At 43.7% G+C, this 26,902-nt stretch overlaps 1 protein-coding gene across 1 annotated transcript in view; it reads right to left on the bottom strand.

The window, feature by feature from the left end:
• Positions 1–26,902, bottom strand: part of XPR1 (xenotropic and polytropic retrovirus receptor 1) — a 1,026,978-nt gene that overhangs the window by 10,119 nt on the left and 989,957 nt on the right. Inside the window, exon 14 of the mRNA XM_069641450.1 lies at positions 22,776–22,997. Within this exon, the coding sequence (XP_069497551.1) occupies positions 22,776–22,997 (222 nt within the window). The remainder of the gene's footprint in view (positions 1–22,775; positions 22,998–26,902) is intronic.

Consider the following 26,902-nt stretch of genomic DNA (forward strand, 5'->3'; position numbering starts at 1 on the left):
ACTACGCAGATGACACACAATGTGTCATCCCTCTTACGGGCCAGCATGACCAGGACGAAAGAGAACTTAACCGCATATTCACCATCATTGAACATTGGATGATGTTGAACAATCTTGCTCTTAACCGTGGAAAGACGGAACTTATGGTTGTGGGATCTGATAGCATTTTAGCTAAATTAGACCCAGCTTATAAACATTTTCAGCTGGGAGACGCTCTAATCCCCACTCTTCCGAAGGTAAAGATTCTGGGGGTGGTTCTGGACCAATCGCTCAACATGAAGCCTTACTTGGCCAGTACTGTGTCCTCTGCTACCTACTACATTAAACTGCTGTCCCACCTGTGACCACTTATTTCTCAGCCTAATGCAGAGTCCATCGCTCGTGCTATCATAGGATCAAAATTAGATTACTGCTGTAGCCTACTAGCAGGTTCTACCAAAAAGACCATTAGCCGTCTCCAGGTGGTTCAAAATGGAGCGGTTAGAGTGATTTCTGGACTTGCCTACAGGACACATGTATCTGAGGCATGTTGTGCAATGCATTGGTTGCCCGTGGAATCACGAATAACCTTCAGACTCATGGTCATCACCTTTAAATGCCTCAAGGGCACTATGCCCACCTACCTACAAAGGTATATAGGAATAAAACCCGACCTCAGAAATCTTCGCTCCAATAATCAGAACCTGCTTCACCAGCCCAAATTTAAAACCAAAAAGCTCAATGTGGTGCTTTCGCCTTCGCCGCGCCGGCTCTCTGAAACACCCTGCCAGGTCAGCTGAGAAACTCTGTAGCCCTGAGCAACTTCAAGAAATACCTAAAAACCTTCCTCTTCAAGTAGTAGTCTCCGAACCTTAGTTCCAATTCTCCGATCCCGGATCTCCCGACTTCTCCAAGTCTTTATCGGTCTTGTCTGCGCCATCATACCTATGGGTTTATGGTTGCCCAATATAAATGTAAGTAAAGTAAAGTAAGAACATCAGAATTTCTTTAAGATTGACTCCTGAACACTAGAGGCTTCATGTATCTTTTTAATGAAGATGCCTCCATACTAAAGCAACATAACATCCTTTGATTCCAGGAGACATGGCTTACTACGGACCCAATATGACACGGATATGAGGTCTATAGTAATTATGCCATGAAGGGGAAGGCGGGGAAACCCTCAGCAGGACTCTTAACATTGATTACACTGGGACAAGGTTAGGAAGTGATTAGATTAGTAAATCCAAACCCTCATGTGCAAATGCCAATCATAAAATGGAATATGGCAGGGCATGCAACTGCATGTTTTTTTTGTGGTGATCAATGTATACTGGAACCCCGCTAGAATTGGGGATGAGCAACTTGTAAATTGTGTGATGTTGCTGATAGATGAGGTAGCAATCGACATTGGATACCCTACCCAAGAAGGCTAAAGGAGGAGGGGCTGGACTACTTCTTTGCATCAGGGAATGTATTTACATCTAGTACCTCACTAAAGATAACACCGCTAGGTAATGGTGATCATCACCTCCTAACCTTGTCTTGGTTAGATAAGCCTTTTCAACCTAAGAACAAAACGAGGGAGCAGGTGGAAATAAATCATGCAGAGACACGCTTAAGAATTCCCCCTAGAGTAGTAGCGGAAATTGTGGGTCAATACAGACAAGATGAGAAAACTCAACAATCCGGCCTGGAGTATGGTGGTCTGCCAATGAGTTTCCGCACCCAACTAAACAAGGACACTAGATATCCAGTAAACAAAACGCATTGCTACGATAAAGAAGTGAGGGAGATGAATAGAGTGTATCGAGCGGACTTGAGGAAATGAAAACACCTGGAGTCGGCCGATAGATTTACTCTTACTAAATAAAAGGCGACAAAAATATAAACATTGCCTCCTCTCAACTAGGGCATTGTGACAACAGGCAGATGCGGAAGCTCTATTGAAAGTACTTGCCAACAGAAATAGGAGGGCCTTATGGTTAATAACAATAATGCTCACTAGGCGGCAACTATGGTGCAGATGTAAAAGAGGCAAAGTGGGTGTCACATTTCTCCTCTCCATTTTCTGAGGTAGAGAAGGCTACAAAAGAAACCTAGAAAGTGGGCTGACCGGGATGACGGTGATAAAAAAACTAAATGTCTCACGAGCGGCCAGACCAGACGGTCTTGATAATATTCTTCGGCAAAACCCAAAAGAATGGGCGGTTCCGGCTACATTCTCTAACTGCATCTTGATCGCAGAGGAAATGCCTTCCTCATGGAAACAGCTCCAATAGTCCCCATTTTTAAGAAGGGCGATAGATCCCAACAACTATCGCCCGATCGCCTTTTGGTATTTGCTGGGGAAATGTTTGTATCAATTTTGCTGCACCACCTAAATGAGTGGGCGAAATCAACAGGACATATTGATGAGGCAAGCGGGGTTCATTAAAGGAGTGGGCACCAATTTGAATCTCTTCTTGTTAAATGTATTTAAACGGAGGGTAATGAAGTCTAAAACAAACATTTACCTTGCATTCATAGACCTAGAGAAGGCCTTTGACAGTGTCTCCAGAGGCCGACTATGGGATAAACATATCTCCTGGGATTGCCCTTGTGTCCTTCTGGAGGTTGTTGGGGCCTTAGCCTTACCTGGACTGTGGTATTCCAGTATATCAAGTGAGGGCACCCTGCCAGAAAAAATTCCATCTTCAAGAGGTTTGAAGCAGGGATGCCAGTTGGCTCCCGCTCTCTTCAACCTCTACTTATCAGATCTGAAGGACTCCCAGGAAGGGATCAATGCATTTCCACCAAAGATTTACGCACAAGAGCTCCAATGGATAATGTATGCAGACGATTCTGTGCTAATTGACCAAACTCTGACTTGCAATGTCGTTTGAAGCATTTAATGTCATTCCTGGAGGAAAATGGCCTCAGGATAAATGTCCAAAAAATTAAGATAATGACATTGTCGAGTGGGCAAGGGAAGTAAAGACCTACATTTAGATTGTGTGTGGTAGCTGAAAAGCTGGAGTGGGTAAAATCAATAACATACTTGGGAGTTGTCATTAATTCGAGTAGAATCGAAAAAACAATGGATAGAAGTAGTAACTCTTAAATGTAAGCTTCTGGCCTCACAAGCCCAGATTTTTCAAGAGAGATGTGGGGAGGTTTCATATGCACCAAAGATAACCTTCTATAAGCAGAAGGTGATTCCCATTCTCGCGTATGGAGTTGAGACAGCAATTTCCCTTCCTGCGAGATTCTGGGAGATAACAGAAGGCTTCTTCTGGAAAAAAGTACTTAGGCTTCCGAATTGTGTCCCAACTGCGTTCATTAATATATGAACTGGAGTTGCAATCCATTGAGTCGATCATTCTATGGAAAAATCTGAAACTGTATCAGAGTTATATCGGATATTGTTTGGCCCTGGGAAATTCTAAAGAACAGAGATCAAACGGGTAGAGAGCCCACCCTTGACGCTTGGAAACAAGAATGCAGGGAAGAACTGAATAATCAAGACATCACTGGGGATACATTGGTGAGTAATCCCAAAAAAGTAAAAAAAATAGGTTATGGGGCTAGATTGGCAAAAAGATTAACATACAAAATGGCTTTGGCGATGGAGAGGGGACAGGATGGCTAATCAAGCCCCAGCTTACCTCACGAAATTCCCCAGCCGTAAGTATCGGGATTTATTCATGAGATTAAAGCTAAACATCCTGCCAACTAAGGAGGTATTGAATTATAGGAAGAAATCTGATGCAACAGGGCCGACATATAGGTACTGTAAGGTACTGTAAGGCCCAAGGGAGAATCGAGTAGATAAAACACCTCTTGATAGAATGTCCCGAGTTAACTGCATTGAGAATGAATCTTCTTTCTGATTCTGCGGCCCAATTTAAAACATTAAAAACGGAAGAATGGTGGACTATGCTGTTAATAGGGGAAAACTTGTCAATGATCTTTACTGCCTTGAAACGTATGGAAAATGTTTTAATGATGTAAGGAAATTGAGATTTTGTTTAAGTGTTTTTATCCTTTTTCTCTTTCCTTTCCTTTTTTCATTTGATGCACATGGTTTTGATTGGTTAAGTTGGATGGATATAGTTGAATGAGTCTTTTTTGCTGTTTTCTTTGAAAGGTTTGTAATAAAGAGGTCAAACATTTTTTAAACAAAATTTAAAAAAGGAGAAGAGCTGCCCCAAGTGGGAGGGGCCTCACTCATGTCCCTCTGTTCTCCCACTGCTCCAGACCACACCACCATGAAGGAAAGAGTGCAGACTGTAACCGCAATGGAGAGTGCAAACTGGAAGCATTACTACCAAGTGAAAGCCATGGGCAGCTTGCTATAGGATGCATGTAGTATATAGGGACGAGCTGTGGGATTGTCCTCATTCCTACTCGCATGCTATGAGCCTGCAACCCGTAGGGCCTTAGAGTTCCCCAGATTGGAACAGTGAAAGAAGACTTCCTCCACCCCACACATCTTGTCAGTGGGTAAAACACATTTAACTACCCTAAACCTCGCGAACTGCACGCCAGTGGAAACAAATACAAGAAACAATATACTTAATCTGTCTAGCAGAGTACAAGGAACAATATACTTAATCTGTCAAGCAGAGAACCATTGTTTATCTGTAATCCACAAATAGCAGCCCTTTAAGTTTCTCCATCTAACTCCGGATCCCATTTCTGCCATTTAGATGTGAACCTTCTGTAATGAGTTTTCACACTGAAGCCAGGGCGCACGATTTGTGTTTTTTTGGACTCAGCACAGAATATCCTGGATTTACCAATGCATAGTAAAAAGTAGCCAGATTGGTTTCGGGAGCTGGACCTTCGCATGTAAGGAAGGTCAGATAGGTTCCAGATGTGAAGCATTCAGGGCTTTCCTGTTCCATTTAATAATGTGGGTGGATATGGGTTATTTCTTTCAGTGCCCGGCCCGTTGATGTGATATGGAACGCAAAGGCCAGAAGAATTACTGATATCCAAATGCAACATCTAACACACATGTCAAATCGTCCTGCAGCCATTGCTACTCATGAGGCTGCTTTAGTTCTGTGAACAGAGAAAACAGCAGTTGGGCACATTTGATCGATATTCCAACGTGTCTCCACCCACCCAGGTGGTTGATCCTAATCTCCAGACTACCCAGAGGACGAACATTAGCACTTGTCCTTTTGGTCCCATATTGCCCTTGATCTGTAGCATCACCACTCCAACCACTGTTTGCCCCTGCAAGTCTCTTCACTTCACAACACCTCCTATGCTTCAGTGTTTTTCTCTTCACCTTATGCATGGCTAACGCTCTCCTAATGGCAATAACCACGTTATTAAATGCAAACAATGTTCACATCTAGGTGTGGTAAGGTCATTACAGATTCACGCCAGAGGGTCCTTGAATGTATCCAACTGTAATTGGCTTACAGTGGGCACAATATAAATGACCCGTGACAACTTCACCCCATTAGCTGCCTCATTCTGCTTGGTTTTCGTGTTCCACTAGAACTCCATCTTGCACTTAGTTTTATTGGCAGGATTATTTCCCCTCAAGCCTACATAAAATCCTTCCCCCCCACTGCTATTTCAACAGTCATCTGTGTCTGCCTAAGCACATATCTCTGCCTGATATTAAGCTCCAGCATGAAAGATGAACTTGCAGCAGGATAGAGCTCCCGGAACTCCATCCAGACCCCCCCCATGCACTGCCTTATCTCACTGCCGAGTTGCCCCAGAGGCACGTAGATTTCTGTTTAGCTGATCAATTCTTTACTATGCTCAGGTTGCCCAAACCCCACCTACCACAGTGAGGCTGGGTCTTGTGGGAAAAGGGTTGGGCAAAGGTTTTTTTTGCCGCCATCTTTGTCCACATATTGGGGTCCTGTGGGTTAGAAATATTTTCATAGACACTACAGTAGCAAAATATGGTTCTCCGTTCGGCTGCACTAAGTATGGTTAGATTTAGTGTCTGTGGACTTCACTGATACAACGCAGGGTACTATCAACAAGCTCATCTACAAAGGACTTGTTTTACAGCTTGGGACGAGACAGGGCTGCCCTCTATCGCGACTACTCTAATACTTCACTCTGGAGTACTTTCCACAGAATATATTGCATTTCAAACAGCATCTTTTAAAATTAACGTTGTGCAGAAAGTTGCATAATGTGTTGAACGTTCTTTAAAATGGTACTAGAAGGGTGACAGATATTGGAGAGAGGGAGGGCGGGTTGAAACTGTCAGGAGGAGGACATATAAGGTATCTAGGTCAAGAGCGAGACCAAGTTCTTGCTTATGCCAATAATGTCCTGCTGCTTCTCATGGACCAGAGGGACCCTGTCTTCTGGTCCAGATAGGTGTTTGGTTTTTCAGATATAATACAAGTGTAGGTTTCTGGGAACCAAACTTGGTGGACCTGTAAAGGTGTACCACACACATTAACTTAGGTCTACGTCGGTAACACAGACAAGCATTTAGACTGATACTTGGAGGAGATCAGGGTTTTGTTGCAAAGTACAATTAACACACACCCACATTAAAATGTCCACATGGGTGAGTTCAGAAAAACGTTTATATATTTAGCAAGAATTATGCATGGAGAACATGCGCCCTGCTTTAGAATCTGTGTTTTAAAACAGGTTCAACACAATAATCTAATAAAATCTAACGTGGGGTGGGGGGTGGGGCAAAGAAGTTACAAATTATACACAGACCCTATTTCATAAGGCAAGCCAACACATTAGAACCACATTTCACCAGTCCAACACCTATCATATAATCAACGCCTCCAGCGTTCAAGTTAAGTCAGTTCTCGGATACTTAAATGATACTTTGTAATAGTACTTGCAGTTTTCTCAGAAATGGGCTTCATGGAAGTGGAACATGTCAAGCAACTCTTTGGAATTCCCAGAGTTGAGGACAGCAGTACAGGACTCGGGACTAGTATTTTCCACTAATCCAAGGGAGGGAGCCACCAGGTGCAGGTCTATTCTGTTTTTTTTATTTTTATTTTTATTTTTTATTAAATGTTTGGTTTGCATTCAAACCTTTCATCTTACTTTCCTTATGATCATGACTCAAGTTACGTAGCATAGGCTATGGGAGCTTTATCCTTTTTTTGCTTCTTGTCTTCTTTCCTCGTGTATATGCGTTATCCTACTCATCCATTGTTCATGATACTGTTCCAAAATGATATTAGGGCAAACACCAGTTTTTTTCATTAATCCACTAATCCAAGGGAGGAGCCACCAGGTGCAGGTCTACCCTGTTGTAGTAGGGGCAGAGCTTCATTGCGAGTGGATTGGCTTGGCCAATGAAGGTTTAAGCAGCAGGCTTCTACCATCCTGCTGCAGTCTGTTTGTCCATGAATTCTTGGCTCCAGTGGTCGAGTCAGTAATGGCTCCAGATCCTCTATCCTAATATGTCAAATTCAGGGCTGGGATGAGGCACCACACCAAGGGAAGGACATGGGACATTCAAACGGGTAGCTATCCAACGCTGGACAGCCATTAGCTCAGCAACCAGGACATTACCTGGTTGGAATATGTATTTGGGCTTCGACAGCGTGTGTCGCTCTCCGTCTCTCTCTCAGCCCGCGAATGTGCATGATCATATACAGTTATACATCCCTTTGGACCATGCCAGGAAGAAAGAAGGCCAAAGGACAGGCCAACACTAGGACAGACTAAAAACACAACCATTGTGGTAAAATGGCTCCCTCCCAGCACAAAAATGAATAGGGGCACAATAATGCATCAACAATGATTAAGGGAGGTACCAGCGTACACATGTTACACTTAAAAATGAATCAATAAACTAAAAAAGAAAAAGGGGAAAGGTTTCCCTGCAGTATTCCACAAAGGGAAGTAGTAGTGCTACACCCAAAAGGATACGAACGTAGTACAGAACTTGACTGCACTGGTTAGGAAGTGATCAGTGGCCCCAAAATAAGTGAGGGTACTCAGGGAGAGAGTTTAATAAACACTGCTCAAAAATGAGTCCATGATCACCACAAGCGATTGCAAAATAAACTGGGATCTCAGAAATAGGTGAGAAAGCTGCAAAAAGAAAAGATTTCCTAACAATAGGGGTTTATGGCAAAGTGAGTGGCGAAAACTCACTAAAGGCACGCTAAGCTATGCTGATTACCCAAGCGCGCCAACAAGGTCACATGGACAGCTGTTGATTTAAGCGGCCATGACAAGATTTGATTTGTTTATTTATAGAGCGCTTATGACCCAATGGGTACCACAGTGCTAGAGATCAACAGGAATTGCAACGGAAATTAAGTTCACGGCAGAGGACCTTTCTCAGATGCATACAAAAGGTCAGAGGATGAATCCTATGAACTTTGGGCAGCACGCAAGAGTGGGACTATCACAACCTGACAGTAACAGCCCACAAACCATTTGAAGCAGGGTTCGAAAATCGGACGTTTGTCCTTGGAACATAGATTTCTCCTAGCGTGACACCATTTAACCTTCTCTCAAAGTTGGGCCAGAGCAGGACCGGACAAGGCCTGATGAGCCAAGGGTAGGGGCCTTAAAATATTTCAAACTCTAAAAGGGAGCCAGTGAAGCCTTTTCCGGCAGGGTGAAATAGAAGCACAACAGTGGGTGCGTGTAACTATCCTGGCACCTGCATTTTGTAAAACCTACACAGTATGTAGGAGGCCTTTATTAGCAAAAACAAGAGGACATTGGGTATTCAAATTTGGCTAGAAATGATAGCTTGGGCTTGGTTGGCAAAACTGGATTCCGATATTAAAGAGCAGGTCTGACCCATTAACATCAAGTACAAACTTGACTACCTAACAATAGTATTAGCTTGTAATAACATTGATATGGTGGTATCAAAAAGGTCGCACAACATTTTTACTTTGAACTGGTCGTTTATCTTGGTATCCTGCCTCATCAGTTTAAAAAACACATAGATCAAAAACCGATACCAAAATATATTGCATTTCAAACAGCATCTTTTAAAATTAACGTTGTGCAGAAAGTTGCATAATGTGTTGAACGTTCTTTAAAATGGCACTAGAAGGGTGACAGATATTGGAGAGAGGGAGGGCGGGTTGAAAATGGCCCACCGAAATGGATATTACACAAATTAATAGAATAGCTCACTTTGAAACAGAGCACAATACCGGTTTTAATGTATAAGACATTACTCTAGCAATAGATCTGAATTTTGAAACCCCAGCAGCAAAGGGCAACGTGGCGTGCTGGGGGGTGGGTCGGTCCATTTGCCACAAATTGCCGAAAAAGATTGATTCAAACAATGTACATATATTCTAAATGCTTAAAATGGCTAAAAGGGAAACAGATCCTTTGGTATGCAGAACCTAGATTATCTCACTGGCATGTCTCGAAAACCGCTAGATGGCAGCCTGGCTCTACAATCCCAACATTAAGATGCTATAAATCAGTATGCCATGCTACCCGCTGGCCATCACTGCGGAGATCCTGTGAAACCAACCCTACTGTGACAGGACCACACAGACCAGGAAGAAAACTAACCCACGACTACATACTCAACCCAAGAAGAAGAAAAAAAGAAACAAAGAAGAACGAAGAAGAACGAAGAAGAACGAAGAAGAACGAAGAAGAACGAAGAAGAACAAAGACCAAAGAAGAAAAAAGGAAAAAAAGATTAAAAAAAGAAAGGAAAAAGGGAGAAAAAGAAAGGGAGAAAAAGAAAGGAGGAAGAAAAAAGAAGAAAAAGAAAGAACAAAAAGAAAGAAAGTAGAAAAAGAAAGAAAAAGAAAAAAAAGAAAAAGGAAGAAAAAGAAAGGAAGAAAAAAGAAGAAAAAGAATGAAAGAAGGAGAAGAAAAAAAGAAAAAGAAAGAAGAAAAAGAAAGAAGAAAAAGAAAGAAAAAGAAAGAAGAAGAAGGCGGCGAAGGAGAAGCGGCACCAGTGCAACACTTTTGTCATGGATGTTTCGGCACAGGTCCCTTTAGCGCCTTGTTGGCGGCGGCCATCAGGTCGCAGGGACCTGCACTCCGAGATATTTATGTTTTACTTAAATAAATTGTCAACCAAAGCATGGGAAAATGCATAGTATATTTAAGCAAACAGTAGCTGTTCAGCCAGGGCTTTAAATGGGGTAAGAACTTGAGGGAGGAGCGGCCTCATTTGGGGGCGTGGCTTGCGGGATGGGCGTGGCCTTAAAAAGTACACAAACCATGCATTTATTTATTTGTATGCGTGCCCTACTATGATTTGTGTACTATGCAAGCCATCTTTTATAAACCTAGAAATATATTATATATTTCTATGTTTATGTTAAAGGTATTTGTACCGTGCACCGTCGCCCATGGAATTGGTACCCAGGCGCTCAAAAGATGGCTTGAAAAGTACACAAACCATAGTAAGGTACAGACAAATATATAAAATGTATTTATTGTGTGTATTTGTGTATACCTTATGGTTTGTGTACTTTTTTTAAACATGCCTCAAACTCTACAATGTCAAATGGATCTTGGAGACTACTCAAGTGTTTCATGCGAGCTACAATAGAAACTGGAAGTCGTCCGCATAATTGTGGAATAATGCACCCTTATTGACCTAAAAGTCATGTAGTAGTTTTATGTAAAGGTTAAAAGAGAATTTGGGAAAAAGCGCTAATTCTGGGGAACCCCACATTACTTTAGAGCGGGTTATGAAGACAGCGTTTCCTGGAGAAAGGACTTGCACAATCCGTTATCTTGGCATCCATGTTTATCTCGGTTTCCAACCTAACCATTAATACCCGTTGGTAAACACTATCAAAGGTAGCTGACCAGTTCAGAAACGTCAATCTCCACAAACAGAATAGTTTATGTAATACTAGCAGGTGTACCCATGCTACACACAACAATTCCTTGTTTGAAGTTTATTTAATGAACTAAACCAATGCTAAAGACAATATTGGTAATCTTTCCTGTAGGCGTTAGTGTGATCAAATTGTCTTGGTTTCCAACTCTGGTATAAGCCACATAAAGCCGTCCATGAGAAAAGCATGAAACCCATAAATCGGTTCCAGCCACTTAGAATTGGAGCGTTGAGATTGTGCAGAAACATTATTGGTGTCTCAATCTACAGCTGAGGCAGCAGCGACCTCAACAAAAGTGCCATACATGTACGGCTGAAGCACAAAAGCTTTGTACTGTTGAGATGACATACATTCATCAACTTCTGTGTAAAATGATGTTTCTGTAATTGTCAAGAGAGATTTGGCACGATGTGACAGATAAAGTCATTGCGGACACTATTGAACAGATATTCACTGTTTCTGGTCACCCACATTACTACAAAAGCACCATATTGCATCACCCACATGAGTTCAAAAGTAAGTGCCGCTAATGTCAGCTAAAATGCCGATAGAGTGGAAAGTTTAGGAACAATAATCTGCTGAACTTTACGAACAATGAAGCTAGAACTACAGCTCGAAGAGCCATAAGGCAGGGGTAAGCATTGCAGACCTCTTACATAAATAAATCCCAAAAAGTTACACACACACACACACACACACACACCGCTCTGTTAGTTGTATATTCCTATGGCCAATCACCAAGTAACATGCGATTTCATGATATGCTTGTAGCTGTCGCAAGGCTACAAGGAGGAGACATTGGAGGTCTATGCTATGACCAAGGACTAATCCCAATGGATGCACAGACCACATGCAACTCACAGTACTTTGCTACAGTTAAGAGGCCAGCCCAAATGCAGGCCACCCACGCCTCTCAAGCTGGGTCCGTGCTTTAAACAATAAAATAGTTAAAAATATGGAATTGACAGTGCTAGAAACAATCAAGATTTGTTTTCTTCCAGGAGGGGTGTGATCCAAGACTAAGTCTTCAGGTACATATTCCTTCGCAAAAGATACAGGATTTAGCTAATAAGTGGTGCCAAGACTTGAGAACCTTTCTTAATGATAAAGGTGGTGCAGAGATCTCCAGGGCAGTAGGTAAAATAAAGCTTTATGACATGACAAATATTGTTGAATTTGCAGGATGAGAGGAGAGCACCTGCAACAGTATAAACGAGTATTCAGCAGTCAGATTTCCTTACAAAGTATTACAGTCTTTGGTTGCATCAGTTGGAGAGGAGATGGCCCAGCATCTCTTGCCCTGCATATCTTGGTGATCTTGGCCATGAAAAAGGATTGCAACCTTGCACAATTTTTTGTGGGTGCAGGGCCTTCAGTACTTAAGGCTGGCTGGGATAGTTTTAAATTTGTTTTAAAAGCGTTCTCGTAGAGCATTGTCTATCTGGGTATTGGAGGCTTTTTTTTAGCCTCCACAAGTGTCAATATGTATATAACGTAACAACAGATTTTAGAGACTCGTGGCAAGAATATGTGGGATCTTCCCCTTCCACTTCTCGCTGCACATCTAACCCTGCATCTGAGTTGTCCGAGATCCTCTTATTTTTAAGTGGTATTGGAGACGCTTTTAGTTTTCAATAGAGCCACATGGTCAACATATAATAAAAAAAGAATGTACTTCCAAAGTTGCTGTGCATGTTCAGATGTTTACCCCCAACTAGAGGGAAGCATGACTTTTGTGCACCTAAATCCATAAGGTGGTTGGAGCCTTTGTCAGAGTTCAGGGTAAGAATGTGAGGTTTTTGCCAGCTACTTCACAGGCACCCAAAAATAGTGGTGGCTTGGATTTCCAGACTTTGGCATACATCTTGGTGAGTATTTCAAATCAGATCTTCTGTTCATTGTTTGGTAGCGAATCAACAACATGGAATGAGAAAAGGGGGGATGCAGGCACCATAACAGGGGTGGCACATCACTACTCATTGCATGTTATGTACTTGGCTTGAAACGTTGAAGAGGCTCGCTCAGGCACAAAAATGCTGGCCAAGCTCCACAGTTTAGTGGAATGAGGGCTTCAGGATTCATGGTAACAACTGTCAATGGACATTTCAGACAGAGAATGGTGTATGTTCTATAAACCAATTATGGTGAGATGGTTTTATATACCATTTAGAATTTGTTTAATTCAAATACAGACTGGGTAGAGTCGATGAAGGGCAATATTTGAAGACTAGTTGCTTGACTGAGACCCTGTGGCCATAGTCAGCATTGGGCTGCTCGCATCACCACATTCAGAAAGGACGGTTGGTGAATTTTATATTATGCTGAAAGAGGCTGGAGTTAACGATTTACTGGCTGTCTGCATTGAGCGGATGTGCGTCCACACATTAGGGATGAATGGGGGAAGGAGACTATGGTAAACGTAGGCTATTGACAACTTTGCTTATTCAATGTACTTGCCCTTAGTTTAACATTCAATAGTGCAACTTTCCAAGAAATTCTGGAAACCTGAATAAAAGTTTAGGTACGTCTGATGGAGGACGATAGGTGTTGGGCATCTAAAATGTCAGGAGCTACAATGACTTGTCTGTTTTGGGACTGTAGTCGGGGAATTCATTCTGAATTGAGAGATCTGAAATTCTAGATATCTTGGGTAAAAAGGTCACCTTGGTCTGGCCAACTCGATGGTGATTTTGATATGGAAAAAATAAATATGGGAGTTGGGGTGTGAGAGCAGTGAGCTGGTGGCAAGAGGACTGCTAACTGCAAAGAAAATGCTTTTAAGCACCCTACCGACGCTGGAGGTGGAGGACAGGGATTCGAAAATGATGGTGCTCTCTTCTTGAGAAGGTTTAAGGTATTTACCTGTAACAATTGTTCTCAGCAAGGATTCGCATGCTCATGAATATTTCCAATCAGGCTGGGAATCTTCAGTAAAAGAAAAAAAGTTTCACTAAACCAATCACTGTCCTCTGGGTCGTACTGCACCCATCCAATGAAAAGTCCTCTAACCAAGTCCCGCCTCTGGCTGCCATCTTCAGATTTGGTAAGCACGTGAAGTGGCAATATGACCAAGAAGAGCCGCAATATGAGCAAGAAGAGCTGCATTGGGGCCGAAGAGAGGGTTTGCATGTGAATCCATGCCAGACCCATGCTGTATAATAGAGGTAAGTAACTTAAACCTTCTCCAGCATGGGGTCTGGCATGGATTCACATGCTCATGAATAACTAATCAAAGCAGTACACATTACTCAACCACGGCAGGTGGCAAGGATCAACAGAAGTAATCCACACTTACCCCTACAACAGACTCAACTCAACAAACAGGTTTCGTAGCACTGTCAGGCAGACTCTGGACTCCTCCCTGGAATCTGTCAACGTATTTTGTTTGATAATGAATAGCATAATTGTATACATCTGACTATCCATATGGAGATGGCATTCTTGGAAATGCGGTTTCCTTCTCTGCCTGGTGCTACGGAGACAAACGGTTGATCTGTTTTCCTAAGCAGCAGGTCTCGTTTACATAGCAAAGGACCACCCTCCTCACATCTAGTGTGTGGAGTTTTACCTCAGCTGAGCTAGTTGGCCTCTGAAAGAGAGCCGGAAGCTCAATAGATTGGTTCACGTGGAATTTGGAAATTAATTTAGGGGAGAACCTTGGATGAGTACGTAAAACCAATTTATCTTTATGGATAATAACGAAAGGGTCCTGCACCGACAATGCTTATAATTCACTAACTCTTCTTATGGAAGTAATAGCCACTAAGAAGGCAGTCTTGTATGTCAGGTGTTTCAGACTGGACTTATGCATAGGCTTGAATGGGGGCCCCATGAGCTTTCCTATTGCTACATTGAGATCCCCTCCTGGCGGTGGATTTGAAATTGGAGGGTGGAAACTTTTTACTCCCTCCATGAATGCCTTAATGACTGTAATTACCCACCACAAAACTTTACTTTGAGAGGTGGTATAGGCTAATAAAACTGCCAGATGGACCTTTATAGAGTTGAATCTAAACCCAAATCTAACAAGTTGAACATATAATTTAGAATGTGTGAAGGGTTACATTACATGGGGTTTGTTTTGACTGGCACCAAATTACGAATCTCCTCCACTCGTCGAAATAACAGTGTCTAGCGTTAGGTTTTCGTGCCTCCTTGAGGATATCCATACACCCTTGTGGTAGATTGATAAGGTGTCCGAACTCTAGGACTTCGGGAGTCATGCTACTAAGTTCATTGAGTGTGGTTGTGGGTGCACTGTTGTTCCCCCGTGTTGGGTTAACAGGTTGGTTAGACACAGGAGTTTGATGGGATCTCACATCGCCAGTTTGCGCAGATGTGGATACCGCGGTTGTCTCGCCCACATAGGAGCAATTAGGATGAGCGTCATCTCATCCCTGTGCATCTTGTTCACTATCCTGCTCATTAATGGAGTTGGGGGAAAGTGTAAGCAAATCTCCCTGACCAGTTCATCCATAGGGAGTTCCCCTTGGAGTCTGGCTAGGGGGACCTGGACGTGAAGTCTGGGCACTGCTTGTTTTCTCCTTTAGCGAACAAGTCTATTGTGGGGTAACCCCACTGAGAGAAGATGTGGTCTACGACGCTTGGGTGTAGTTGCCACTCGTGTTCTTCTAGTAGGGGATCTCTGCTCAGAGAGTCTGCTAGAGTGTTGAGTACTCTTGGAATGTTTTGGGAGGATAGGGATATCCCTCGTCTGAGTGCCCATTTCCATATTTTTTGCGCCAACCTGGACAGACTTGGAGAGTGTGTCCCCCCTCCCCCATTTGTTGATGTAGAACATTGCATTTGTGCTGTCTGTCAGAATTTGAACTGTCTGGTTCGGGACTTGTGTTTCGAATGCTTGAAGTGCTTTGAGTACTGCTAGTAGCTCCAACAGATAGATATGGTTCTGTGCTGTTATGTGAGCCCACAGACCATGTGCTGTGTGATGAAGGTAATGGGCCCCCCAACCGGAGAGGGACGCGTCTATTGTGACAATCGCTTGTGCTTCCGGATCGTGGAAAAGTTTTCCCCTTAACAGATTTTCTCATGACCATCAGCATAGGTTTTGAACTAGTGTTAGTGAAACAACCACTAGATCGTCCCACTGACCACTTGCCTGAGACCACTGTTTCGCAAACCACTCCTGCATTGGTCGCATGCACAGACGTGCATGTGGGACTAGATATATGCACAATGCCATCCTGCCTAGTAAGCGCATTGCTTTGCGTACGCGTATCTGGATACTGGCTGGATACTGGGGTATTTGCTGAACACCCAGCTGACATCTTTCTCTAAATCGAAAAGACGGATGTAGTACCCTGCAACAACTGCTAGATGTCAGACTAGGAAAAGCATGTGTTTCTAAGCAGATTCACAACCCTCTGAAATATAAATACGCATACATACATATCTAGTTATGGTTCAGTTGCATTCCCTATAAGAAGAGCACTTTTTGGGTGGCTTAGAGCTTTGTCATCGTTCAACTAATCTGCACAATACAGACCCGACTCTCAATGTCTGGTGCAATTTTGTTAAGGGAAAGGGAGGGCAAAGTTATACCAGGGTGGGGGGTCCCAACATTTTTTTTCATTTGAATTGAATGGGAAGAACATCCTGTTGCATCTACAGTCCAAACTGCTGGGTGGATTTTCTCCAAACCTGTGCAAGGAGCTTCAACCTTGTCCTGAAAGCATGCTTTTGCAATGTTTTGGTTAATCTGTCCAATGTTTTACTTGAAAAATGCCAAAAAGTAGTTACAAAAATAATTGTGCTGTACCATTGGTACCTGAGGCATGGACTGCAGTCATGTTCCGTAGCCGGATTGTCTGCAAAATGGCCCAGACAATCAGACCACTGGTCCTGGCCACCAGTGGCCAACTATTGAGTTAAAGAGCTAATGGGCCTAGCCTGTGGCCAGGTCCAACATCTACTCAGATGCTTAAAGCCTGAAACATGGTTGATGCCCATGCCCCAGGGATTGTGGCCACTGGCCATGACCCCAACACATGGAGAGTGGCTCAGAGTCACATTACCTGGGTATATTGGCCACTGGGGCCAGGCTGCAGGCCATGCCCAATGTTTGATTCGTGGAAGAGGCAAAATGGCTGAATTTCATGCCCATGGGAGTGTGACACGGTCCAACATCAGGTTATAGTGGTGTGAGACAGGCATTGTATCAAAAGAAGACAGACAAGTGAAACACAGTTTAAAAACATTTACTCTCAATGATCAGGACGGTGTAATGCCTAACTTATCCCAACTCTAAGATGGGAATGTTCCCCAAAGGAAAGAAAACGAAAGTAAGTCTAAGTTTGTCAGTCCAAGCCCAAAACAAAATACGGTCTGTGTCAAATCCTATGCTTGTCCTCACTTCTACAGAATAACAGGGTGAATGGGATTTGGCCAACTCAATAGTGTTCAAAATAAAGGTAATGTGACAATGGAGCCTTTCTGCAGCTCCCTTCCCCAAGTTTAAGGCACTCAGGATTATAAAGTTCAACAATTCTCTCAGGTTTCACTTGGCACAAAGTTAATTTGGCACAAAGCAGGTCACTGTAACTTTTCCTGGTAAGTTCTTTAGGCTTTTCCAGGTCTCCTTTCCGTGAACTCAGAAGCCCTTTAGAACATGCAGCTCCTTGCTTTCAATTGGGCTCCACTGGTCGTGGCGCAGTTGTCGGACAGCACAATCCACCCATTACAGGTATGTTTTCCTTATACTTGGGTCTCTGCACCCAACCTGGATCAATCTCCCTCCTGGTGGCCAACCAATACTTTCCCAACACTCCTTGATTATTCTGGGGTCTCTGCCGCCAGCTTGGGTCAATCTCCTGCCTGGTGGCCACCCCAGTGCTTTTCCAAAACAGTTTGTTGTCAACACTTTGCTATCAGTTTTAGGAAATTTGCTCCCACTTCATTTCTCGCACAGCCCCTCCTCTTAGGATCTCTATTTCCCTCACTTTTTGTTGTCCGTGCTCAGCTCCCCTCTTTGCAGACACTTCCTTTCTTTACACAGAGTAATTCGAGAATGTGTAGTCATACACACAACCACTCAGCCACTATGTATCCTTTTAATTCCATTTGTCAATTTCACCCGACGCGTCTCCAGTCTTATGCGCTCTGGCTGCAACATTGTATCTTGCTTGCTTGTAACAAGGGATCAGCATATCACCCTTCTTTGGACTTCTCTTCTTTGCTGGAAACATGGATCATTAGCCACGCTTCTCCCATATGCTTCCTCACACAGACCCTCGGTATCTTGGCATCCCCGTTTCTTCCAGCTGGTCCTGGGCAGCCATGACTCCTCAGCTCTCCTTCCGATTCGCTCTCTGCTGATTTCTAGTGTTCCTTTTCTATTCCTCTGAAAACTTGATAGGCTGCTGGTGAGCATGGTTGATTTCAATTGCCTGACCCTACCTGGCCTTGTTAGTGGGACATGGCCTATGAAGAGGGTGATGTGCCCGTCTGCATTTTGTTCGTCCCAGTACCGTAGTGGTGTTTCTCATAGGAAATCTGTACTCCTCTTGATTTCCTCTTCTTCGTCTCAGTACTTGAGCGATACTTGGGGGGGGGGGGGGGGGGAAAGAAGATTGTGTGTCTTAATACATTCTAAGGCTGAGGGGGCGGGAGGGGGGTTGAGTAGGTCACTGTCAAGGTAGGCGGAATACCATGTCTCTGGTCTAGGGGTGTTCTTAGGATAGGAAATTGATATCGGTTCTTAACCTCATTTATTGAGGGTACCAGAGTTAAACAGGGAAGAAAAAGATTGGTTCTCACAGTAGTTTGATATTATAGGGACGGGAGGATAAGTCTGGGTTATAGTTAGAAAAAGGGGTTTTACATTCTCTTGCTTTCCTCAGAGTACGAGTATTCGACGGAAGATCTTGGGGTAGGGTAGTACATGCTTGGTGATATCCTAGGACAGTGGAGGTACGATAGATTGGGATTAAGAAAAGGGGGATGCCAGATCTCATCTTCAGGCATCCCACTTCCGTTCTTCAAAGACCTCTGTCCCAGTAGTACCCCTTTGCAGATTCAGCCCTGGGGTCGGGATCTGGCAACAATGCCTTTCCCTTGGTTACCTGAGGGGAGGTTTTAAGGAGGCTAAACATGAGAAAGCTGCCATATTTCTCAGTGGCCACTGGGCCAGGTTGCAGGCAGGGCCCATTTTCTACCGTGCGCTGCTTCAAGGGGTCAGCAAAGTGGCTGAAACGCAGGCCTGTGGGTTTGTGGCCATGGCCACAATCTGTAGGCAGTGGCCTGTGGAACAATGTTGTATAGTGGGCCCAGCAGCTATTGTGGTTAACTTAGGAAGGGCATGGCCGAACGCTACAGACAATTTAGCCATAACTTCCATCCGAATCAAATGCTGCTCAAAATGACACATCAATGTGCGCTGCAAAATATATGTAAAATAAACTTTATAGTTCTTTCATTAATGAGGAATTCTTAATAACATACATAGAGTGCTGTAACAGAATAAAAATTCCGTCAGTTATAAAAAAGTTGAAATTCACAGAAAAAAAAACCTTTGCAAGGGCGCTTTATGGTTAGGTTGCCCTGCCCAATTTCTATTGTAGATTGCTTAGTGGGGCCTACAATAGGGTTGACGCCCACTGTTGGGAAAGATGTACTTTTTGCAGCATTCCCTCCACAGACATCTATGAAACCCCAGAGTCTTTGCTGTTTTTAACCTCCCCTGACCTTGAGGTAAGTAAGGCCCTTTTTTCTTAACTTACCATGTTAAGCTTATTTGTTTTGGGGGTACTGATCAGTCCCTATGGCCATCAGTCTAGTGGGACTCAGTCCTATCATGTGAAGGCGCTTTTTTATTTTACACTGCACACATCTTAAAGTTAAATGCGGTAGCAATAGTTTGGGTCCCTTTCTCTTTCTCAACTTTATGGTTACTTGCATAATTTGTCCAAGGCGGGCTGGTGGCAGTGGCTATTTTTCTACTTTGTGTTTTTATGTTGCCACATGCACTTTTGCATTTAACCACTTAATGCCTTTTAGAGTAACATATACTGTAAAATGGCTGTGTCACGAGATTTGTGCCTGTCCTTTTGCCATCTTGTCTTTTGGCCTTCTTCCTGTCCTCCTAGAGCTGGATTTGCCAGATATGGTAAGCCCTCTCCCAGGCAAAGCGGCGGTATGCGTTTGTGGCCTTAAGTGGGGGATTGGACTGTATGGTTCCACTCCACATCCAGGACAAAGCGTGTCTGTTGCTGGGCAGATGTGGTGGCTGGAGGCTGTGCAATATTAGACAGCTCCTGTCGGTTTGAATGTTGCATATCCTTACAATTGGTGGGCTTGGGGGCAACTCCAGCTCAAATTTAGGATAAACGGATAACTCCCCCAGCCATTCTAGAGATTGTGGTTGGAGCCAAGAACCCTTTGAAGAGAGCATACATTTGAAGACCAGGAACTTGCTGCAGCCAACCAGATTGGTCTTCTTCAACCATCCCGGCGAAGTCCAGCTTCATTGCTGATCTCCAGGCGGCCTTCATCAGTGCTTCAACCCCATGACCAGTGGGAATAACTAGTTCGGACCCCTGCTTGAGGACCTGCCCTTGAAAGTACCAGAACCATCCTTTGTGATTAGCAGATTCCTCCTAGTCTACCTTGCTGCATTGGTCAGCCCCCCATATTTGGACTTAGAACTCGGCAGACCCTCGATTTGTGAAACAGGAGGCTCCCATGCAGTTGCCGCTCTCAAGCACAAAAAGAGGCCTTGTAGGACCAGTTTCTTCGTTTCCATCAAAAGGGGTGACTTCTGCCGTTTGATAACAGTGGTCATTGCGGATTTCCGCTTGCATCGTGTCTTGGCGGACCTCTGCGGTTGTCAACAACATCATTTTTTCATCTTACCAGGGTCATCCAGCTGTCCAGTGCCAGGAATCATCTTGCCAGAGCACAAAACAGTCAACTCACCGGACCTAAATCATGATGCTGAAAGTGACCTCTGCACCAGCAACCCCAAGACCGCCTTCAGAGCAACCAAGACACAAAGCTCTGGGGAACAGCGAATTCAGAAACCTCTGAAGTGGACCCCAAGTGAATATGAGAACATGGGGTTAGTTAATACAAGCCCCCCCCCCACCAGCAAAGTGTTCGATGGGTGTAAAATCCTTGCCCTAACTATCCGTTGTTTGACCGTGATCAGTGGCGTTCTGGTCAAGTATCCTTCTCTGGGTGGTGGGATTGGGTGGGCACCTCCCAAGAACTTTACTTCAATTGTTCTTCAATTGTAAAACACTTACAAACTGCCTGCTGGCTTTGCCAGCACTTGTTAAGACTACTTTAAAGACTCCTAGTCTTCTGCAAAGGGTTTTAATGGGACATGTGACTCAAAGGACACAGGCTGCATCTCTTCTCGCAAGGAAATGACTTTTAAAGTGTAGAACCTTATCATAGAGCTGTGTATTGTGTTTATTCGCCCTTAATTTTTTACCTATTACTTCTCAAACTCGGTTCATCAATTACCTTGTATTTCTATTCACTTACTTTGCTACATTAGTGTCATTGCTGATTTTACTGTGTTTAAACGTAGATTGCTGGTGCTCTGCAGCCAGAGCACCCCACACATTACAATGTAAATATTAGTGGTGTATGTTTAGTGATTTACTTAACTGGGATTTTGGATCTGCCCTGGACCTAAATAAATATATTATTTTGATAGCTTCCGACAAACTTTTATTAACAGTACTCTGTGTATGCTTAATTGAACCATTCACCACTCTCACACATGCCCCAAGTATAAGCCACCTTGCTCAGTCACACTACCCAGTACCCAGACTGAGTTGATAGAGTCTGGGTAGACACGGTCTTTTCCTGTTCACCAGAATAGGGTGGCCTCTCGGAATTCGTCCACAGGGCCGATTCTAAAAATCAATCTAAACACCCATAGCCCCAGGGATTGCGACCACTGGCCATGGCTGCAAGACATGTGCAGTGAACCATGGTCCAATTATAGGCGTTTGGTGACATTGGACCAGGTAGCAGCGTAGGGCCTTTCGATATGGAGGATGGTTTGGTGGTGCCCACGTCAGAGTCGAGCCCTAATGCCACAGAAAATTCAGCCACAACTTGCATCCCCCGCTGCTAAAAGGGACACATCAGTAAGCACTGCAAGAAATATGTTTAGGTATAGTGCTGGTAGATCATAACACACCTTCAGTCAAAGGAGCGTTGAAATTCAGTGAAAAACCTTAGTTGCAGACAGCAGTCCATTTCACAAAAACATCTTTGGTATCTATATGTTCATTGATAGTTCGCCCTTCTAGCAGATTTTGCATCATTTCATTTTCTTAACGATTTGATTGTCAAAAATGTACGCCTAATTTTTCTCCCCAACTCCTCTACCTGCCAAAAGAAAAAACAAAGTCCTTCAACTCTCTCTACTAGTTTTCCCCGGCCCTTCACACAAATATCAGCACAGCTAATTTATTTAAGTTAAGTCTGACATGACCAAAAAAAAAATACTTTGCTCACCTCTTACATACAGCTAGATTACTTAACTGCTATGCTTCAGGATTTCTAACATTTCACAGTGACACTTTCAAAGGTTGGTTGATATTTTCCAATGGTTTGTCAGCTCACAGGGGAATAAACCCTCCATGGAAACACCCTCTAATGACTTAAATAGTTTGTCAGAACCCTGAATAAATTAATGCTCAATGTTACTTAAAAAGAAGCGTCTCCTATGGTTTTACTCTGCAGGTTAAAATTAGGTCTCCCTAGGAATACGGCGGGGTTCACAAGAAAGAGTTTTAAGGTCCATTTGTGTGTCTTTCTCAAAAGGAACATACAGGATTGCACAGGAAGAATTTCTAATGACAGTTATAAAATAACGGGTGATCGTAAGCTGTGTGTCCACATTCCCCTCCAAGTTACTTTGAATAAGAGGATCTTTTAGCAGTTAAGAGCTGTAAGGTAGGGTTTGCAACAAGTGTTGAAAGCAAGCATGTACAGCCTTATCTGGGAGAGACTCACTGCACTGGCACACATGGGCGTCGCAGAGACACGCTGAGGCTGCGCTTCCATGGCCTGGTCTTCAGTCTGTTCTTGACACCATCTTCCTGGTCCATCATCTGCTCCAGCAGGGTCTGGTCATCTGCATTCATTGGGGCAACTGAAATGTCTCGTACTGCTCGGAACTCGCCGCAATTATTCAGGTGCTCGTTCTCCAGACGGAAGAAGTTCCACACAAAACGCCTGGAGGAGCCAAACAAAGAGGAACACACACATTGTTGTAAATTCTGAGATACTGGCAATGTTTTAGAAGGAGGAAAAGCGATAAAGGATAAAGATGTGGGAAGGGGTTTGAAAGACTGCAAGAGGGAGAGATGATTGGAGTGAGAATAAATGCAAGGAAGAGGCGATTAAAGAAAAACGTGTTACTTACCTTTAACTCTAGTACTCCAACATTTCCATTGTTCTCAAGCTTTGAATGCTACCCTGTCGTCAACGTGGGAATGATCAGTAAGAACACATGCCAATGCAGTAAAAACAAAGTAATATTTAGCCTTTCCACCTGATTTCTGACCCTTTTGATCTAAAATTTGGGGGAAAAGGCATCAATATAAGATTCTTTACTTTGCAACGCGTGCATGGTAGTCATCTTGCTATTCTCCAAGAAATGAGAATATTCTTCCCCCAACTGACCAAGCATACTGAGCTTGTTGGCTGCCTGCACGACCATCAGTCTGGAGGCATGGAAACTGCTCTCCAGAACACCCGTGAAGAATTGCTTGAGTCTCTTGACTCAACTCACCCGCTGTTCTCATTCTACTCCAGCCTTCCTCTGCTTTTGACACAGTAAAACACTCCATCCTCATGAAGCTGCTACATTATACCTTTGGTATCTCGGAGCGGACACTGGACTGGCTCAGCTCCTTACTCACCTCACTGACCATACCTCCCAGGTTTATCCAGGGTTCTTTCTCCTCACCCATTTCTATCTTCACTTTCTCTTTGGCTCTTTAACATCTATCTATCCCCTCCCTGCTCACCTTATCTCCACGTTCTCCCCGCACATCCAGTGTTCTGCAGATGACACCAAACTCTTCTTCAGACCACCCTCTATCTCTTTTGACTCCATCCCGATTGCCTGTCCGCCATCTAGTCTTGGTGCATTTCCAATGATCTCTGTTTCAATACCAGCAAGACTGAGATTCTTCCCATCGGGACTCCAGTTTCTCTTTTCTCCCTGGCCTCCGTCTACGGGCTCTCCCCCCTCTCCTTCCTCTGAAGTCAGAAACCTGAGAGGTATCTTTGACTCCGCTCTTTCATTTCTCACATCTTGGACTTTGCCAAGAAGGCCCATTTACAACTCTACCTCCTCAGAAGCATCCTCCCAGATCCCTCCGGATCCAACTCTGTGCTTGTCAAGCGCTTCTCTAAGCAGAGAGCGGTTGGCAGTTTTTTTTTCCTCATCTGGCTCCCTCCTCTGGAACAGCCTCCCCCTTTCTCTGTCTTGAGCCAGGTCTCAAGTTCCGGAAGCACCTCAAGACTTTCCACTTCTCATCCTTCCCTCTCTCCATCCCATGCTAAACCCCACAATCCCCGATTGGTGGCCTGGGCCCCTATGTGTCCATCTGGGTCCTGGCCTTTTGTCCAATTGCCTGCAGCATCAGCCCCCACCCTGCACCTGCCTTTGGGCACCACTGGCCAGTGAAGTCTGAAAGGCCTGCACTTATTATATTGGCTAGTGACCCCCACTTCCACCATGTGGTCACTGCCTGGCAGTTACCCGTTACCTTTGCAACTGCCCCCCGTCTGTGGAACCACTAGCATTTACCCTTGTCCCTTCTCTCTCTGCACTTGAACTTTTGCATATTGCTCATCATGGTTAGCATATGCCATTGTCTTGCCATTTTCCCCTTGTTCCCTTCCCATTGCCCTGTGGGCGCTTTGAAACAATTTCTTGATGTATAAGCGCCTTACAAATGCCCAATAAACAAAATAAATGAAGCCATACCTTTAACAGTTGTCCTAAATCTACCTTTGGAGACTATGCAGTATCCAAACCAGTTTCTTGCTCAGCCAATTAGAAGATAGTCTGTTTCCCCCAATGATTGCTATGAGAGACTGCATTCCAGTTGAAGCACAGGGCACAAACTCTTGAACCCATCACCCTAAGCGCTGGGTTGAATTCTGACTTTGATCCTTTCAAGTACAATTAAAAGCATATATTAATCATGTCAGGGTGTGTGCAACATCTACAATGTAATACCACCTTTCCCCCACTACTTATTATGCTTGCTATAGACAATGGGAACTTTAGTCCAAAACATCTGGAAAGCCACAGGTTATAGACCCTGGTCTTAAATGCTATTTACACTTTAGATTGTTTTAAAGTTCAAACTTCTTATAAATCAAGACAGCTCTACTTAAAAGTACCAAGTGCACAAAAGACAAAATAATCTCACGTCATGTACAGGTCTACAAAGTTAAAGGTGTCCAGGTGTTTAGTTGAGGTATTCAAAAGTAACGACTACACATTCCATTCCTGGTTAAGGGTTGCAATGAGGTTTGATAATTTTCTCCTTTCCCTCCTTCATTCCATCCCTGTGGCTCTCTGAACACTTCACCTGAGGCATCACAGCCTTCTGCCACTGTATGGTACTAAATTGCTCTTAAAGGGAAATCTGCTTTATCTCTTTGGCAAATGGCAATCCTACTCTACCATTTCCAGCCTCCTGACCCATTTACACATCACACAGGGATGTCAACCGGGGGTGGGAGGTCCTCTGACAGTCTCCAGTACTTTATTACAGCAACAGCCATGACTGCCAGGATCAACCTTCTTCATTCAAGGACAAACCAGCCTTGTCTCACCCATAGCTGAAGCATAACCCTAATCTCCAACCTTGTGCTCTGCAAAACTTGATAAATGTACACTGTCACGTCTTGGTATTCCCACTGCTTTCTTTTTCCCCCTTAAAAAAAGGTATAAACTTCACCACCCCGACACCCCCACTACAACCTACCTAGATCTTTCCCCATCACTTGGCATGGATACGACAGTGGGGAGCTCGCTCATTAAATTGCGAGTCTACCTATCTTTCCACAGTCTTGCCCCTCACACTACAATCATCTACTCTCAACCTTTTGTGCATGCCTTTGCCTCCTCCACCTTCCTCGCTCTACTTGCCACCCTCCCATGGAAACCCCCATTCTCGCTGCACAGGACATAGAAGCCAGAACATCAATGGAAACAGATTTAACTTCCCTTATTAAGCAGTGAAAGGGCATCTCCCAACACATCCTCTTTTTTGCTGTCCCACACCAATTAACCTCAGTCTACCCAATCACACACATTTTCATCAGACAATTAGGCTTGCTTCAAATGCCAATATGTATATTGGTCATGCCCCAAATATAAACATTTGATCAAGACCGACTAGAATAGGTGATTGCCATTTTCAGCAAAGTGTGGCTTCTATTAATTTAAGCAAGGTTTCAGATTTGTGCATGTATTAAGCATGCATTCTCCTCACCCTGCCACATTATGATCCTTGCTACCTAAACATAATTCAGTTTGTATCTCAATACCTCATGCCTGTAGCAATTTCCATTGTGTTAGGTTTCATCATTCCATTAATTTCGGAAAGGCAGCTGACCTTTCATGGAAAAATAGGCTGTCTGCAGCAGGACTGAACTTTTGTAATAGATGCACACACTTAATATTGACAAACTGAAACCACCTTTTTTGAGCATTGTGAGAATTTATTTTAAATGAAAGTGTAGCCTTCTTCCCACATAAGCTCACAAAGAAATTACTTTTTAGACCCGTATTTGATTAACATTGAATTGCGCTGGCCGGTTTATTGCTGGTTACCTTTTCACCCAAGAACCATCCCCTTTTACCATCCAATCGGCCAGATATGGTTAGACATAGATTGGCAGCTTGCAGTTCCAAATGCAAGACATTCTGTGAACACACTTGGACTATGTCACTTAACAGTGAACTGATAATGTGCAGCACCTACAATGTAATACCAGCATTGCTTAAGTATTGGAATATGCATATCTGTGTCCTTCAAATGAATGATGGTCCTAAAGGGACACACCTGCAGCAAATGAATGGCATTCTTAAGCACTGTCATAACGGTATG

The sequence above is a fragment of the Ambystoma mexicanum genome, chromosome 1q (genome assembly GCF_040938575.1).
Source record: "Ambystoma mexicanum isolate Mex_15411 chromosome 1q, UKY_AmexF1_1, whole genome shotgun sequence".
NCBI classification, from domain to species: domain Eukaryota; kingdom Metazoa; phylum Chordata; class Amphibia; order Caudata; family Ambystomatidae; genus Ambystoma; species Ambystoma mexicanum.